The sequence below is a fragment of the Sorex araneus genome, chromosome 1 (assembly GCF_027595985.1).
Source record: "Sorex araneus isolate mSorAra2 chromosome 1, mSorAra2.pri, whole genome shotgun sequence".
Lineage (NCBI taxonomy): Eukaryota > Metazoa > Chordata > Mammalia > Eulipotyphla > Soricidae > Sorex > Sorex araneus.
In genome coordinates this window covers 382,701,978-382,719,976 of record NC_073302.1, presented here as the reverse complement: position 1 = coordinate 382,719,976, position 17,999 = coordinate 382,701,978, and the positions used below count along the sequence as shown (strand labels likewise).

The window sequence follows — 17,999 nt, the reverse complement described above, 5'->3', positions numbered from 1 at the left end:
ATTTTTATCTGCCCCTCCCCTTTATTAGCTGTATAGTCCCATAATTTGACTAAAAACTTCATTGGTTATAATAAGATATTTCTTGCTTTTATTTACAAAGACTTTGAATATTGATTGTGTACTTTTGCTTCTTTTTATATCTCTATGCACATACATATAAATTTTGGGCATTAAAACATAAATGTTATTGCTATAATTTTATGAAATAGTAATGAGTGCCAGAAGCTAGATAGGATGGACTTCTCACTTGGCCATAAGGAAACTTTTGTCCAAAGTGAAGGCATTTGTCCAAGGTCACATATTTGGGCTGAGTGACCTGAACAATATCAGAGCTACCTCTTACCTATTTATAAAAAATAAATTTGCAAAAATAATTTTTAAATCATTCTAAATAAGTCATTTTCTAGTAATTCATGGTTAGGTTTTTGTCCAATATCTGGGTACTACTACTCTACTTCCGCTCATCTGGCAAACGCACTGAAAGTCTGAAGTCAAACACTGAGAAGTTAAGCTGGTTTCCAGAGAGAATTATTGTTTTCTTAAGATAGAAATTATGTGTCATATATGTAAATTATGACACCTTCTGGGTGATTTACATATAAAAACTGAAAATAGAAATGAAAAAAATTTGATTCCAGGATATCAAAAATGAAGGCAATTGTGAGAAATTTATTGGTAAGTCAGTGTTATAACTTATTGTAGACTCCAAATTTCTTCACACTTATTTCACTCTATTTCCATAGAAATTAATCATTTAGACAGAAGACAGCTAAATGATTCAAGTGACTCTAATGGTTTAAGGAACTGACATGAAAAATGACACAGACAAAATACCAAACCTGGGAATAAGAAACCTAACAGCAAAAGTATCACCTAATCTATGGATTTCTCTGTGTCAAATTCTAGAGAATGTGTAGAGTGTCCAGTCAGATCAGCAATTCAGAGACAAATAAAGATATATTGCAAAGAGGCATGAGGAAACTTTATGGAGATCACAGAAATGTTCTGCATCTTGGTGAATTTCATGAGTTTATATATATCTATAAAATATCGTGTAATGACTCACTTTAAGCAGAATTTTTTACTTTTTACCTAGTTCACTTATTTTGAAAGTCTACTACAAAATAATTTCAAATAAAAAATATAAGAATATAATAGAATTAGATTAGATAAGGTATTTTAAAAATAATCTGATCACAAGTCAAGTTCTGCCTACTAAACAGTGGTGGTCAGGAAATGAAAATATGCAATCTTTTCTATGAAAGGCCCTTAGAATTTGGGGAGTGTTTGGAAGGCAGCTTATGCCTTTAAGGCTTGTTCACAAAACTTCCATCTGAACAAACAAACAAATCATATAATGCTAAAGAATAGCAGGATTATTGGGATGCTTCATCATTTTCTTGTTTCCCCAGAAACAGTCCTGTTTTGAATCTACTGCCAGGGCCTGTATTCTCAGTTGGGCGGGGGTTTATATGAAAGGATGAGTCTGAAGCAGTTTGAACCCCCGGATCCTGCACATCTGGCCAAACAAGTAGCTGCCTGCTCTGTATCTTCTGCTGTCAGTAATAAGCAGCTCATTAACACAGTCCCAGGATTGTCTCATGCACACATGCTGTAAACATCTTTTTAATGTAATGGTGAGGCACCCCCTCCCCCACATACACACACATTGCTCAAGAATTACTCCTTGCACTGTACTCAGGAGGGATCTTACGGAATTCCTGGAATCAAATCAAGGTCAAAAGCATGCAAGGCTGCCCCAAGTCCATGGTGAAGACTATTTAATGGCACAGAAAAGGTAATATGCTAAAACATTTCAAAAAAGTATTTCAGTTATATGCAAAAACACCCAAGGATCTAGGTCCATCACCCCTAGTTTAAGCAAAAATTCTCCTGCTCTGCCCAGCAGCTTAAGACTGACAGTTCGGGGGCAGAGGCATTTGCCTTGCACATGGCTGCCCTGAGCACTGCAGGGTATGCCAACAATCCCCCAAACAAACAAAAAACAAAACCACAAAAAGCAAAAAATAAACCAAAAAAAAAAACACTAAAAAAACCTCTCCTCCCTCTACCTCAATGCCCAAAAGGAAATAGAAACAATAGTAACTTTTGAAGAGGGTTGTTCAAGCTATAGTTACTTTGCTTAATTCACTGAATTAAACTGATAGTCTCTGTGGCCTCTCTAAGGCCTTGAATTTTCAACTATTAAATGTGACAAGCCTCACAATGGAGATGTTACCGGTGCCCATTCAAGCAAATCGATGAACAACGGGAGTAATGTCAATAGATACTTCATAAAATTGTTGTAAATATTGAATGAACTAAAATTTGCAAAGTGCTCAGGGCAATGCCTAAAACAAAAAGAATACTCAAGACATATCTACTATTTTGATAAGAAAAGTTTCTCATGCTGAAAACAACTGAGTTCTAAAATAAATGTTGGGACTTGGAGAAGATTTGGGGCTGGAACAAAATCGGTCTCTAAACAGGACCCAGTGTTTTGGGCAACCATATAAAAAAATAGCCATATAAAATGTTCAGTATCTAAGGAGCATATTTGTCTTGCCCTATTCTCAAAAAACTTAGAGAAAATCAGAGTTTTTAATAGAAAATTAAGTCTTAGTTCTTTATAAACCAACCACTAAACCTCCAGGTGTTTTCCCCTTAAGAAATATTTTGGAGAAATTTCATTTTGAATTTACCTCATTTTTTTTCTCCCAAGCATAAAAATCTCACACACACAGCTAAGTAACCAATAAAGAAAAGCATTGATGTAGTTAATCAGACCAATCCAGTAAGACTCACTGATCCACTGAGAGAAAATATTGGGTAACTGAAGGTTATAGGTGACATTAAATTGAGTGTTCTGGTGCATATATGCTAAGGGAGGTAACGGTATACACTAAAACTGAAACTATTCATTTATGAATACTGGTGGGAGGGGTGGGAGGAAAGGAACATTTGACCAGAGGTGAAAAAGGAACATGGGGGAAAATCTCAGGCATTTCAGTGGGCAGGGGTGTTCAGCAACTTTGTACATCAGTAACTGAAACCTGAAACTATTATAACCCTATTGTTAACATTATTGTAAATCATGGTGACTAAAATAAAATATAATAATGATAATAATGAAGAATCCCATTATTTTCAGGACACAATAAAAACTCAATACATTTTAATAAATAAATAAATAAATGCAGTAGTCATGCTAAAACCAAGAAAACAAGGGGATAACTGGATATTAATAAACTTAGTTTGAGTAATAATAGGGCAGTAAGTATAAAGAGCCAAAAATATTTCTGCAGATGTGGAAGGGAAGAGATAAACTTATTATAAATATAGCAGACCACAAGATGACCACAAATTAAATAGTAGTCTACAGTGTTTATGATCCCACAATATAAAAAGAAGAGTCTGAGATGTATGATTGGAAAGAAGTCTTTCCCAAATCCTCAGCTTTGGCTAGAAATAAAGTTAGAAATGCAGTTCCAGAGACTGAGCGTGGCACTTTCTCAGTTTTTCTGGTGTAAACTACTAAGTAAGTAGAAGTTTCACATTCTTCCTTCTTATTCCAAGAAGTATTTTTTTCACTCTTATTTGTTTTTGATCCAAGCGTTATCCTTACAGAATTAGTAAGGAAGCTATTAATATTATGATGAGATATACAGCAGTTTATTAGATACCTACCAGGCGATCCCGAATTTTATCTATAAGGGTTGGATCACTCAACAGAAGAATGGGTTCACCAGATGCATCCCCAGATATCAAACGAAGTTTGGCTTCATCAACCACAGTGGAAAGTCCAATGGTGATAAATAATATTCCTGCAGCTCTTGCATCTTCAGAAATACTTTCAACACTTGGACTCTTTGGATGGTCTTTGCCATCTGTCATTAGCAAAGCCACTTTCACACCATCTTTTCGTCCTTCTCTTTTAAGTAACCTAGTGGCATTGGTAATGGCATAATAAGAGAAAGTGCCTTGCCCAAGGAAATTCATAGACTTGATTTTCTGCTTAAAAGTTTGCAGGTCCTTCCAAGCAGAAAAAGGTGGATCAATTTGGACAGAGCTACTAAACTGAAGAGCTGCCAGTTTGATGTCATAGCTCAGAGAGCGAGAGGGGATCAATTGGAAAATCTCTTCACTCAGGCTAGTTACAAATTCTTTCTGTTTATCAAAAAGAACAATTTTAGAACTTTCAGAGCTGTCCACGATGAAGACAATATCTATGAAGCAAGTGGAGTCTGAAAAAAAGAAAAAGTAGGTTAGGCATTGCTCCTCCATACACATGAAAAAGCTTTGAATGTAGAAATTGTCGCACTAAGTACTGTTTGTTTGGTAGAGGGGAGGAGCAAAAAAAGTGAGAAAGGAAGGTCCTTTAGATGTGACTTAAGGGGCTGGAGCAATAGCACAGTGGGTAGGGAGTTTGCCTTGCACACCCAGCCGACCTGGGTTCGATTCCCAGCATCCCATATGGTCCCCCGAGCACCGCCAGGAGTAATTCCCGAGTGCATAGCCAGGAGTAACCCCTGTGCAGTGCTGGATGTAACCCAAAAAGGAAAAAATAAATGTGACTTAAGTTGTTTAAAATGAATCTTTCCTGATCTGAAACTAATTTTCCTCCTGTGAAACCGTCCATACTAGAGTCAGAAAGGATGATGCAGGAGTTAAGATGCTTCCCTTGCACAAGGTCAGCTCAGGTTCAGTCTCTGGCACCACATGTGGTCCCCTGGGCACTGCCAGGAATGATTGCAGAGCACAAAAGCAGGAGTAAGCTCTGAGCATCGTCAGGTGTGGCCCAACCTTGAATAACCCCCAAATAATATACATCAAAAACAAACAAAAGCCTACTGAAAATAGGAGGAAAGAGGCATGTCATAGCTTTAAAATTCGATAAATAGCGGTAGAGTTGTAAGTAACATTCTCAATAAAATTCTAACGTTCTATTTAGAATATTGTTTAGAATGTTATTTAGAATTCTAAATACTAAGTAAACAGTATTCCACTTAATTCAGGGTGCATATTCCACTGGTGAGGCCCTATCATTTTCCATTGTTGTTATTGTTGTTATAACTTTTTTGTGCAGTCAAGGGAGAAAATGACTAGATATTTCACAAAGATACTTTGAAACAAAGAGGATAGGTTTGCTTTTGTGTGTGTGTGCTGGGGAGGATTGGGGGTGTCTAGCACACAGCAATGGTGCTCAGGAAACTTTGCTCTGCATATAGTTGTTAATGACCTGTGACACTCAACCACTCTGGACCTCAACTCTTTTCCTTTTTACTCCCTCCACCCCAGCTCTAAACAAACAAAACACAGCAAACCAATTTCCATATTACAGAGGTCTCCCACCATGGCTGCCTGTGACCATTGCCAGTCCCCTGTGCACTTGGAAGACATGCGGCCTATCACTTTGAACTATATTCTAGGCCTCGGGCCTCAGAGCCCCAATTTCTTCATAAGAATGACAGTCTTATTGTGCATATTTACAAGTTTACTGTGAGACCAAAATTAGTTACTAAGTGTACAGCAACTTTTAAAACTCTATTGTTTTGTCATTATGAACAATGAGTATGTAAGGCAATTACTATAACATAATCTTGCCAAAACAGAATGTCACATATATGTTTCACTATTTGTATCAAATGATATTTTTTAAATTTATAGTATTAATTTAGAAGACTAAAACTAATCATCATGACCAAAAAGGAAACACTTTTTTTACCCCAGAAATCATTTTTTCTTGCATGTAAATTAGACTTCGATCCTTTCTTTCTTTGTCTCTGTATTATTTGACTCATAAAAGTTGGCAGAAGCAGGAAATAGAAGATGAAATGTCTCTTCCACATTATGGTAGATGTTGAAAACTCATCTGCCTTGTAGTACCTTTAATAGAAAAGTCAGTTATAAATACTTTAATAAAATATATATTTGCTATTTTTAATTTCAAGTCAGCAGAATTGAAAGTAACATGTGACAGAAACAAATAAATTTTATTCAGTCATGGAACATACCTATACTGACATTCTAAATATTTATAATCCAATTATTATACTATAACTAAACATTCATTAATGTATATTTCTATATATACAAAGAATCTCATCCAGTTGGTCTGGATTTCCCATTATGGCTAGAAGGGAGAAAGGAGACCCATTCAAAAACATTTCAGTTGCACCCTGTATTTTATTCCCACCCTTTACAGAGATTAAGGTTAATCATGATTTTCTTAGAGTGCTTTGACAATTCCACATTCTTTGTGATTCCCAAACAGTTTCTCAAGGGGTCTAGAGCTTCTCCTGGAGACATTCAACCAAATCTGGCCAGTGGTTCAATATTAAGTCATGAGATTGCAGTGTTACTTGGGCCTTGAGGTGCTGGGGAAACTTCAGAGCCACATCTGGAGATATTTGGGACGATGTATTGGTACTAGTGATGGAACCTGGGTGGCTGCATTATTTTCAGCCCTGTCATAACACTTTCTTTCAGATGAATTCAGATTCTCACTGTCACTGCCATCCCGTTGCTCATCAGCTGGCTCGAGCGGGCACCAGTAACGTCTCCATCGTGAGACTTGTTGTTACTGTTTTGGCATATTGAATACGCCACGGGGAGCTTGCCAGGCTCTGCCATGCGAGTGGAGTAATTTCATTCATTTTATTGTAATAGTTACACAGATAACCATATCTCCTTTTTACCCTTACTTTAGAAACATCAACTCCACCAGAGTTTAGTGTGTAACCCACACCTGCATATGTAATGAGTTAAAAGAGAATGAAACAAATTGAATGTGTTAAGTAATACTGTTTTTCTGGGATTAACTGTAAGAACTAATGGAGAGTAATTGAAATCAGGAGGTACACTCTCTGAAAAACCCTCCAAAATCATTTTTTGGATGAATTATCAATGAAAAAATCTAATCCTGTATTGATATATTCAGCTAACTTTATCACTCAGTTTTCCCAACTATCTACCAATGCTTTTTAGATTCACAAGCTTGTCTGAAAAGAATCATAAGGAAATAGCACAGATTCCTGGGAATGGAAGAAAGGAAGTTTTTTTTGAACCATTCTTCTACATGAGTTGGAAGTTCTTTTTATCTCTTTTTAAATTAATTTTTTATTAAGACATCATGGTTGACAAAGTTACTCATAGTTGACTTCCAGGAATACAATGTTTTTGCCAGCTTAAACTATATTGACTTCAGAAATTTTGGAAAAGAAATCACATGTTGGCAACTTGCCTTTATGGTACAAAACTGAGAAATCATTCATGAGATGATTTTTCACAGGCATTGAACAAGGGGTGAAATATGTGCAAAGTCAGTGACAATAGCTTCTCCTACACATGTCAGGTGGAGAAACCCCAAAGGGAAGTAAAGCTGTCAGATTGGGGTTGGACCAGTGGTACATGATTCCATATTCTACTCTTCAAATACTATAATCCAGCAGGAAGTTTATTAAACTGACTTTGTATCAGTATGCCCAAGAATCTCTGCTGGCACGTGTGTCAAGAGTAATTGGCCAAAAACCAATGCACTTCAGACAATATATGTTAATATGTGAAGACAGCAGGGTATTAAAAAATAGAAGAAAAAAAGTGTCCTTAGAAAATAGAGCACAGAGAGATCATCCCTCCACAAGTAATCTTACTAATAAAGCAGGAGAATGCAGGAGGATATAAAGGATATACAAGTTTAATTCTGAAGATTAGCAAGGATACAGCTATAGAGCAAAACACAGCTGTGATTGCATTTTAAGATAGGGAAAAGGAATAACATGTCTATGTCTTTGTTATTACAAATGACGTTTTGTGAACCAATACCATAAGGAACATCTCAGAACTTCTTAGAAGTTCTAGAAAGAAAAGGCCAAGAATTAAATTTCTTTGAAAATAAGAGAGATATATAAGTTACCTGATTTATTTATAAAATTTACAGTTTAAAAAGAAGAAAATTTATTTGTATATACCTGATTAAGGCAACTTTCTATACAGGCTTCTGGAAAAAAAAACTGCTCTGGTTTTATTTATAGGCCACATTTTAACTTGGTAATGTTAGCTCTAAATGAAAATTTATCTTTTCCCCAAACTAAGCAATTATTCTTACAGCATCCTCAGAATACAATCATTAATTCAAACCTGGGCTCCTATGTATAAAATCTTTACTAATGAAAATTATATTATTTATTAGAAATTATCATCATATTTATTTTTATTTGTTTTTATGGGGCTTTTTGTCTAAATAAACTAAATATTTGTTAATTTCTTTTTATTTTTCTATATTATCCAGAAGGCATCCTTATGCTGTTCTACTTTTTTTCTAATGTTTAGTTCTATTATTTTTCTAAAAATTTTTTATGTTTGACTTTATGAGTTTGACCCATTTTATTTCTGTCATATATACTTGCCCTCAAGCTTTTAATAATTTTCATCATTCTCTCTTCTTATATATCACATTCAAACAAAAGAGACCTCAGGAGAAAAATGCTATTACTTAAATAAAAAGAAATGTAAACCTCCTCACTTACTCTAAGTTACATTTTATAATGACAGAAGTAATTTATTTAACGAAATGTTGTATTTTGCCTAAAATTTATATTGACTAAATATCAGGTTCAATAACTTCATGAGACTTTCTCTTTTATTATTTTTCAGAAACTCGATTTTCAGCAATTAACCAACTTTATTTAGTGTTAACATTTTATGCATTTCTACATGAAGATTAAACCATAAAAACTTCAAATTAAGTTAAAGATGTTTAAAAAGACATTAACATCATTGTAATGCCATACAGTAGATTCTAAATTAAAAATCAATTTAAAAAATAACTTTAAAATTAATTAAGTTTTTTCTTTTTACAATTTTCATATACTAATTATTTAAAAGGATTAGCAGAGAGTAAGACATTTTGAGAAATTCTGTTCACATAATAAATATGTAACCCATGAACTCTTCCACAATTTCTAAAAAGGTCCTATCCGAATTAGTGATTAAAACAGAACAGTTATGGCTTACCTAATGTAGCTTGTCAGACAGGAACTAAAGACTTGCTAAACAAATGCCATGCCAACAGCCAGGATGATTGTTGGGAACAGATGGCTATTTGATATTGTTCTGTTCTGTGGGAATTAAAAATTGTCTTTGCTTTTGAATCTTTTGCAATCTTTCATTCATGTTTATTAGACTAAATTAAAACAAGAGTGGTCAGGCATTTGGCCAGGGTGTAAGATCTGGGTGGATTCAGTAAGTAATTTAAAGGAACAGCGTCTTCACAGAACACATCTGTATTTTCCAGACCGCTGTAAAAAGAATTCCAGCAGGTTTTTATATTTCATTCCTTTACTAACAGCCTTCCTTTGTTTCTCATTCGAAGTCCTCTTTCTATTCCTGTATTTCTCTGCTTGGGGTTTAAGCTCTTTAAGATTGTCAGATTCTGAACAGCTCTGTAAAGGAGCATAAATGATACCTGCCTCAGATACAAATCTAATTTTTAAAAGTGAGGCAGTGGATGATAATTATTGAAACTGGATGATAAGTCCATGGAAGAGCATTGTTCTCATCTACGCCTGTGATTTTTAAAAATTTTCAACAACTAGTTTGGTCACTATAGTGGTTTCATTTTTTTCTTATTTTCTTTTCAAGTAATTTTTTTTAGTACATCAAACCCAAGATCTTATGTATATATATATACAAGGGATGAACTCTAAACACTGAGGTGCATCTCTGCTCATTTTAAATATTTTTTTTTCCTAGCAGGTACAGTCAGTAATTATCCATGCAAATAAGAAACCACTTGATCCCTAGCCTGGACAACTAATAAGCAGGTTTCACTATGGAGTGCCTCTGAGATAGATAACAGTATGATCAAAGAAGGCAATGTACATATTCATGTTATAATTGCATAAAACTTCAATATTTATGGATCTGCTCATTATTATAATAGGTTTTATTTCAAGAAAACTTTAGCATGTGTTTGGCTCTGTGCTATGTGCCAGAAACACATTAAGGTACTTCACCTTCCCATAGCCCACCCACCCTAGTGCTATAAGAATTAATACTTTGCATAAGGGGACATTGAAACAGATAGGGGTTTGGAAGCTTGTCTATAGTTTATATTAAAACTAGAGAAGGCAAAGTCCGAATTCCTTCTACTCAATTTCACTCAGGTCTCTCTAATCCTTGAGCCTCACTAAAAGCAATGATAACACTTTCAAGTATCCATGCAAATATTTATACTTAGTTTCCTCACCACAAAGCAGCTTTTGAGGAACTGATGTAATTTTGTGGGGGTTTTGATCATAGAAACAAGAAAAGTGGGTATACTGCAGAAGTAGCACTGTAGCACTGTCGTCCTGTTATTCATCGATTTGCTTGAGTGGGCACCAGTAATGATTCCATTCTGAGACTTATTGTTACTGCTTTTGGCATATCAAATATGCCACGGGTAATAATGACATTTCCCAGGAAGCAACACATATAAACCATAAGAACCTGTGAATGTTAGTTACTTTTTATTTTTATGAGATGAGAATCTGATAGAAGGAGTGGCATTCTTTTTTAAGTCAACTTTCTTAACAATTTGCAGAATCGCAGAGTTATTACTCTATAAAACAAACAGCTGAATCCTGGAGGGGATGCATAGACTAAAGCTCTCAAGCCTCAGAAATATTCTTATTGAAATTAGGCAGGGCCCTGGAGTCCTGTTTACTTACTACTGGACTCTGTTCCCTGTAATCAGAAAATCATGCAGTCTGTCAATTTATAAGGAATGCAACTAGCTTTGCAATCATCCAAAATAGGTCACAGCATAATTGCCATATTTCTCTTCATGCACTGACCAATAATAAATTATAGATAATGAAAATGCATAGTTAAATAAAACTTAAAAATGTATGCCCTTTTGGCAATTGTTTTTTAGCAAAATTTTTATAGAAAAAAACACTATTTTTACTATTACTATTGTAAATGTCCAAGAGTAAGAGCACAGTAAATCTGTGTTAAATGAGTAATTTCTGCAAGTAATATTTAGTGTTCTATGATAAACTGAGAACCATAATATAACTGATTGCTCTCTCATAGACCATTGCTAGATGGTCTACATAAAAACTTTTTCCTATTTTTAAAAAATACTTCTCGGGGCTGGAGAGATAACACAGTGGGTAGGGCATTTGTCTTGCATGCGGCCGACCTGGGTTCAAATCCCAGCGTCCCATATGGTCCCCTGAGCAAGGCCAGGGGTAATTCCTGAGTGCAGAGCCAGGAGTAACCCTTATGCATCTCCAGGTGTGACCCCCCCCCAAAAAATACTTCGCCATAATCGAATCTATGTTGGCTCCATGTATTAGGATAATGGTGCCAAGAAATCTATTTCAATAGTGATGCTATTTGGGAGTCCTAGGATCATTGAAATGAGAACAAAATCTGCAATGTCTTGTGTGTATGGGGAGGTTTTACTTCTATCAAGGTATAACAATAAAAACAGGACTAGGAGGTAGCTCAAAGTGCTAAAGCTCACGCTTGGCACAGATATCACCCCAACATCACCAGATACATCCCTGGAGTATTGAGTTGTCTGGTCTGCATGAGCAGGAAGAGTATCACCTGGAGTGCCCCCCCACCACCACAGTGAACAGTTTGGGAGTGTCCCTCCACCCCCAACAAAACAAAGTGGTAACATACCAGCTCAAATTTATGTTCAAGCTATCCATTTCAATAACAATAAAGTATAATGCTATGTTTTACAATCTTTGCCCAACTTCAGCCACTTCCTACACCACTGAACCAGAGTAGAAGAGAACATTACTAAATGAGAAGTTGATGACTTTCATACCCAATTTGGAAAAATTTGTCATTACACATCTAATTCTACTTTTGTCACTGTGAATCTTTTTTTTTTGTAGTTTTAGGGCCACATGTGGTGGTACTCAGGGCTTACTCCTGGCTCTGCATTCAAAGTATTAAACCCAAGTCAACGGTGTGCAAAGTAAGTATTTTGCTCTTTGTCCTATCTCTCTGGTCCCTAAAATATTTTATAGTAGAATGTCAAATACATTCTCAAACCTCTGATGTTTCCAGGATTCATTATCCTTCTTGACTCTGTAATTATGATAGAGATATTCTCTCCAGTCATTAATAAACATATCAGTCACAGTAAGAAAAGGAGGAGTAAAAGCATTAAAAATCAATAAGAAAGTGAAAATTATTCTTGGTAATTAAGTTTAAATCTGGAGCAACCTGTTTCCATTGCCCTCCTACACACCAAATTCTGATTCAGTTAGCTTTTAAACATTTCTTCTACTCAAGTTAGTTTCTATATTGTCTCTTTTTGATATATCTTCCTTTATTATTTTTTATTTCACCCCTAGCTTGAATAATTGTGTCACATATGCAACACATACGGGTTCGATTCCTCCGTCCCTCTCAGAGAGCCCGGCAAGCTACGGAGAGTATCCTGCCCTCACAACAGAGCCTGGCAAGCTTCTCATGGAGTATTCGATAAGCTAAAAACAGTAACAACAAGTCTCAAAATGGAGAAGTTACTGGTGCCTGCTCAAGCAAATCGATGAACAACAGGATGACAGTGTTACAGTGCTGCAGTGCCTAGAGCACAGTGACAGTGTGAATTCCCATTGTTCCAATATTCAGATTACTAAAACTTTTCTATAATTTTTTTCAATATTGACATTTCTTCTTTCTGTTCCTTATTCCTTAGAAAGAGTGAATAATTTTATATTCTGTAAAATTAAACTTGGGAGATAACTCAAAAGGTTAGAGTTTGTGACTTTAGACCCCAGTTCAAATTCTGGCACCTGATGGTCTCCTCAGCATCGTCAGGTGTGGCCCTGGAGGCTGCCAGCACTGCTTACCCAGCAGAACCTCATTGCAGGTTCTGAGCATCAAACCTTCAGACCTGCATTGCCACCTAAGTATTGCTAGAAGTCATCCCTAGGCCTCCTACATATTCTGAGAGCCCTGCATCACTGAAAATGTGTTATTTGGAAAATATAAATTTTTCTTTTATAACATCTAAAGTATGTAGATCTTGGTCTATCATACATGTGAATGTTTAACTTCATTAAAAAGGATTTTGCCTCTGTTTAACGGATAGAGCTGTCTTCATTATTTTATGCAGAGCCCACCAAAAGAAACAATCAAACTTGGGGTTGGAACGATAGCACAGCGAGTAGGGCATTTGCCTTGCATGCAGCCAACCCGGGTTCGATTCCCAGCATCCCATATGGTCCCCTGAGCACTGCCAGGAGTCAATTCCTCAGTGCATGAGCCAGGAGTAACCCCTGTGTATCACTGGGTATGACCCAAAAAGGAAAGAAAGAAAGAAAGAAAGAAAGAAAGAAAGAAAGAAAGAAAGAAAGAAAGAAAGAAAGAAAGAAAGAAAGAAAGAAAGAAAGAAAGAAAGAAAGAAAGAAAGAAAGAAAGAAAGAAAGAAAGAAAGAAAGAAAGAAAGAAAGAAAGAAAGAAAGAAAGAAAGAAAGAAAGAAAGAAAGAAAGAAAGAAAGAAAGAAAGAAAGAAAGAAAGAAAGAAAGAATCAGATTTATTTATTTTGTTTTCAGGGTCACACCTGGCATTGCTCAGGGTTTACTCAGGGCTCTGCGCTCAGGGATCACTCTTGGCAATGCTTGGGGACCCATATAGGATGCTGGAGATCAAAACTGGGTTGGTTATGAGCAAGGCAAATGCTCTAACCGCAGTACCATCACTCCAGCCCCCACATCTTACTTTTTTGGGGGATAGGGACCCCACCATGAATTACTAAGTTGGGGATCACTCTCTGAGGAACAGTTGGGGGGCCATGACCATCTGAGAATCTAACCAGGGCTCCCACATGCAAAGTCCATTGAGCCATCTCTAGGCCCCAAACTCTGCTTTTATGGGAAAAATATTTTCAATTTTTCATTTTGTTCATTTTACCCTAGGTGTTAGAAAATGCTATATTTATCTCGGTAAATTGATTTTCCACTGGATAGGGGTTTTTTTCCTTGAATATTTTTATAGTTACATAGTTTCCCGCAAATTAAAGCCTAAATTCTGAAAGGAAACTTAGGAAGTACTTCCATTTGATTCTTCCATTTGATAGATAGTAAAATGGATGGTAGATAACAAAACCCACCAAAAAGTCATACCTTGAGTCAGTGAGACAGTAAAATTTAGATCTTTGTCAGCTGGTAGCTTTCACTATCCCTAGAACCCTAGAAGTTTTCCAAACCTTTGCATCTCCCAAGCTTATGCCAGATCAAGAGAAATAGGAAGCTGGTCTATGCCCAACAATTTATGTTAGATAAGTACAAATTTACTTATTGGCTAATGACATACGACTAATTATCATGGGCTAAATTCCAACATGGAATGGGTCTCACATTTTACTGCATAAATATTAAAAGTGATCACCACTTCTGAGACCTCTGAGTTGAATTTACTCTTCCAAGGTAGAGATTTGTCTGAGTAGTTTGGGACTGTTACAATGATTTCTATAGCTTATAGTGCATGTTATTGATAGCTGATAAAAAAACAGCTAGTACTATGAATCGACAGCACCATCTGTGTGAATAATGAATTGCAGAAACTGAGCACCCATTTGTGTTTGTTTTTTTTTGTTCAATATATTAGGAAGAACATTTAACAAAGAAAGTTTTTTATAATACTGTCAAATTCCTGGAACAGAGCATTTTAATAACATCAACTAAGTTATTATCTCACATATGTCAGCACTCTACAACTCTGGTTTACACAACGTTATTCCTAATTGAGGAAAAAGAGTTATCTGTTTTTTTGAGCTACATATAAATTACGTAGTTCTTGCTACATAATAGTTTGTTTTTCTCCGGTCCTTTAAATTTCTGTACCAGGAGTAAATAATTTATAGACAAAATTTATAACAAGAGGGACTTGAAGTGAATAAATATTTTTACTATTTAAGGATATAAAAATAATATAAAAGCACACAAATATAAAATACCTATTTTAATCATAATTCATTGTTTATTTCCAGAATCATATTGTGAAACTACACGTCTGCAATGTTATTTAATGTAAATGAATTCTAGTTTAAGTTTTTTATTACACTAACTGACCAATTTCAGAAATTCCAGCAATTAATGCAAATTAGTAAGGGAGTAACAGTGGTTCTTGGGGTACTGTAATTGAAACAAGATATCGGGCACCACCTTGTGGGGTGTTGTGGAAAGACACTAAGTGAGAAGCAGCTTGTCTCAAATTATCATTAAACTGATTCAATTCTTATCTGTGATTCTGAACAGGTAAAATGAGAGCTGCTTTACAAAATTGTCCAGATAGAGAAAAACAGGATGAATCAAAGGGATATAAAGACTTTTTTTATGTTATGAATAGATAAGCTACATAATATTTGATGACATCTGAAATGCATTCATTTAACAAGCATTAACTTAGTTCTCACTGCATGAAAATGCTGCACAGAAAACACTAATACCCAGTCACATCACTCCTGTGATGAAGTTAGACAGTCCAAAGCCAAGGGCATTTCTTTACGACGTTACGGGGAGGTTTGGGACCACACCCAGCTGTGCACAGTGTGCACAGGGCTTACTACTAGCTCTGTGCTCAAGGGTTCCTCCTGGCCAAGCTCCAGGGAAAAAACATGGGGTTGGGAATGAGCAGGGAGAAGATAAAATAGGGGTTTCTTCATACTAACTTAAGTTAGACTTATTCTTGAAAGCAACGTGGAGCCACATGGAACAATTTTAAGCAGTGGAGTGACGAGATTATCTTTTTTCTTGATTGTTTTTAATTTTTTTTAAGGCAATCACTCTGAGTGATTGTGTGAAGAATTAATACCAGGAAAGCAAGCCTGGAGACAGAGATACAAATTAGGAAACTGTGTAAATACCCGTCAGAATGAAAGCCCCCAAGAAAGAAAAGCAGGAATACTAAGAAGTGAACAATTCTGAGAAAAAGTTTAGAAAGCAGAAATAAAGAACTGAGTAACTAATTGGCTTAGAAAAGGGAAGGAAGTGAGTGAGAAAATTGATATTCTCTGGTTTGTTGTATTAAATTATTAGCTGGGTGGAGGAAATAGCTTGTGGGGTGTGTGTGTGTGTGTGTGTGTGTGTGTGTGTGTGTGTGTGTCTAAGGAAAGTTACTATAAAGAGTCACTGATAGAACTAATTGTATGCAAGCTGAAAAAAAACCACCAAAGTATTTTCAACTGTAACTTCTGTATAACAAATTGATTTTCATGAATGCTTTCACCTAATTCCTCTATCCTTTGCCAACCATGAGGGCAAAATATGAATGGTTGTAGTTTCAAATTAATGTTGACCAACTTTCAATCTTTTATGACAAGTATGACAAAAGTAAAACAGACGAAAAACCAAATCTCATTTGTTTGGCAATGATATAAGCAACTTCTTGGCCAAATCATGTCATTTTCAAATACTGAAATATTTCTTCTATTTTGTTTTATTAAATTATTACAGATATAAAGCATTTTTTAGTTTAACCAGTGCTATTAATGTTTTCTCTATCACTCTCTTAACATTATTACATTTTCTCTATCACTTTTCATATGTACCATTGATGCAGGATCAATGACAGCGGATCTGTGTTTATCCACTGCTCCCAGATTCTTTCATATTTTCAATCATGAAAATTTTGAGTAATAAAAATGCTCAGACTCAGAGTTGCAAAGTATAAAGGTTTGTTGGAAAATAGAAGTAAAAAGAAAAAAATTTCTATGTGGAGAGGAACTTAGTATAGGACTAAGTTAACTATGGGTTGGTTTTCACAGGAAAACCGTATTCTTGTGTTACAGAACATGCAGGGAAGTTAAACATAAAGGGCTTTATTGTAGGCCTATTTATTGACTATTTTTTCCCCTGCTTTTTGGGTCACACCCAGCAATACTCAAGGGTTATTCCTGGCTCTGCACTCAGGAATTACTCCTGGTGGTGCTGGAGGACCATATGAGATGCTGGGAATCCAACCTGGATGGCCACGTGCAAGGCAAATGCCTTACTCACTGTGCTATTGCCTCCAGCCCTTATGTAGACCTTTTAAAATGAAAATTGGACTCTGTGTTTCTTATGGATTGACAAGAATGTTACAGAGAATGTAACGTTCAAACAGATTCTTGTCTGGCTATTTGCCTTAAGCTGCGGGGCAGAATTTTATGTTGGACAATTGTTCCTGTTTATCAGAAAGAGCCCAGGAATTCTCAGGAAATCAAAATGTAGTATTGAGGCAATCAAAAATGGTACTGCTCTCAGCTGCTGGCAAGAGGAAACTGAGGCTTCCTCTTTCATGATCAAAGCCATGCTCTGTACAGAGAAAGAAAAATGTAGTGCCCTTTTTTTGTATGTTACAGTGTATAAAGAATTGACCAAAACCTACACATGAACTTTTTTTTTACATGTCTCTCTTTTAAAGAGGATTACACAGCCTTCCTATACTGAAGTCAAATGTGGCTGTGTGAGTTAGAAAATAAATGAGTGAAATATGTGTTACTTCAAACAGAAAGTTTGAGAGTTTGCTGTTTTATCTTGCTTTTTTCTTTTCTTTTCTTTTTTTTTAATTTTTGGTTTTGTTTTGTTTGAAGGTCACATCTTACTGCTCAGTGCTTACTCCTGGCTCTGCTTTTAGGGATCACTCCCGGCAAGGCTCAGAAGACCATATGTGGTGCCAGGGATCAAACCCAAGTCAGACCTCATGCAAGGCAAGTGAAGTGCCTTACCCACTGTACTGTCTCCCTAGCCCACAGTGAGAGGACCCTTCATTATTTATTGAGGTAACAAGACTATGCTTAAGGAGTACATTTTCAAACCTCTTTATTATGTCTTTTATTCACCACACCCACCACCCAAGTACCAATATCCCTCCAGCACTTATTCATTGAACCTCTCACAACCATTTCAAAGCTTTCCTTGCTCTTTGGTAGCCACTGCTATGCATTTGTTGTCCAAGTTTGATTTCCTGTAGCTTTGTTCAGCTTCTTTGCTTTGTTTAT

At 35.9% G+C, this 17,999-nt stretch overlaps 1 protein-coding gene across 4 annotated transcripts in view; it reads right to left on the bottom strand.

Annotated features, from left to right (window-relative positions):
- Positions 1-17,999, bottom strand: part of COL28A1 (collagen type XXVIII alpha 1 chain) — a 589,571-nt gene that overhangs the window by 172,934 nt on the left and 398,638 nt on the right. For 3 of the 4 annotated variants that reach the window (XM_055137093.1, XM_055137081.1, XM_055137104.1), the window contains exons 1-3: positions 9,016-9,102; positions 5,726-5,886; positions 3,688-4,244 (exon numbers count right to left, since the gene is read on the bottom strand). In XM_055137093.1, coding sequence (XP_054993068.1) covers positions 3,688-4,244; positions 5,726-5,849 — 681 coding nt within the window. In that variant the 5' untranslated portion in view covers positions 5,850-5,886; positions 9,016-9,102. Of the gene's footprint in view, positions 1-3,687; positions 4,245-5,725; positions 5,887-9,015; positions 9,103-17,999 lie in introns of those variants that run through there. The other variant, XM_055137085.1, reaches the window with a different exon arrangement.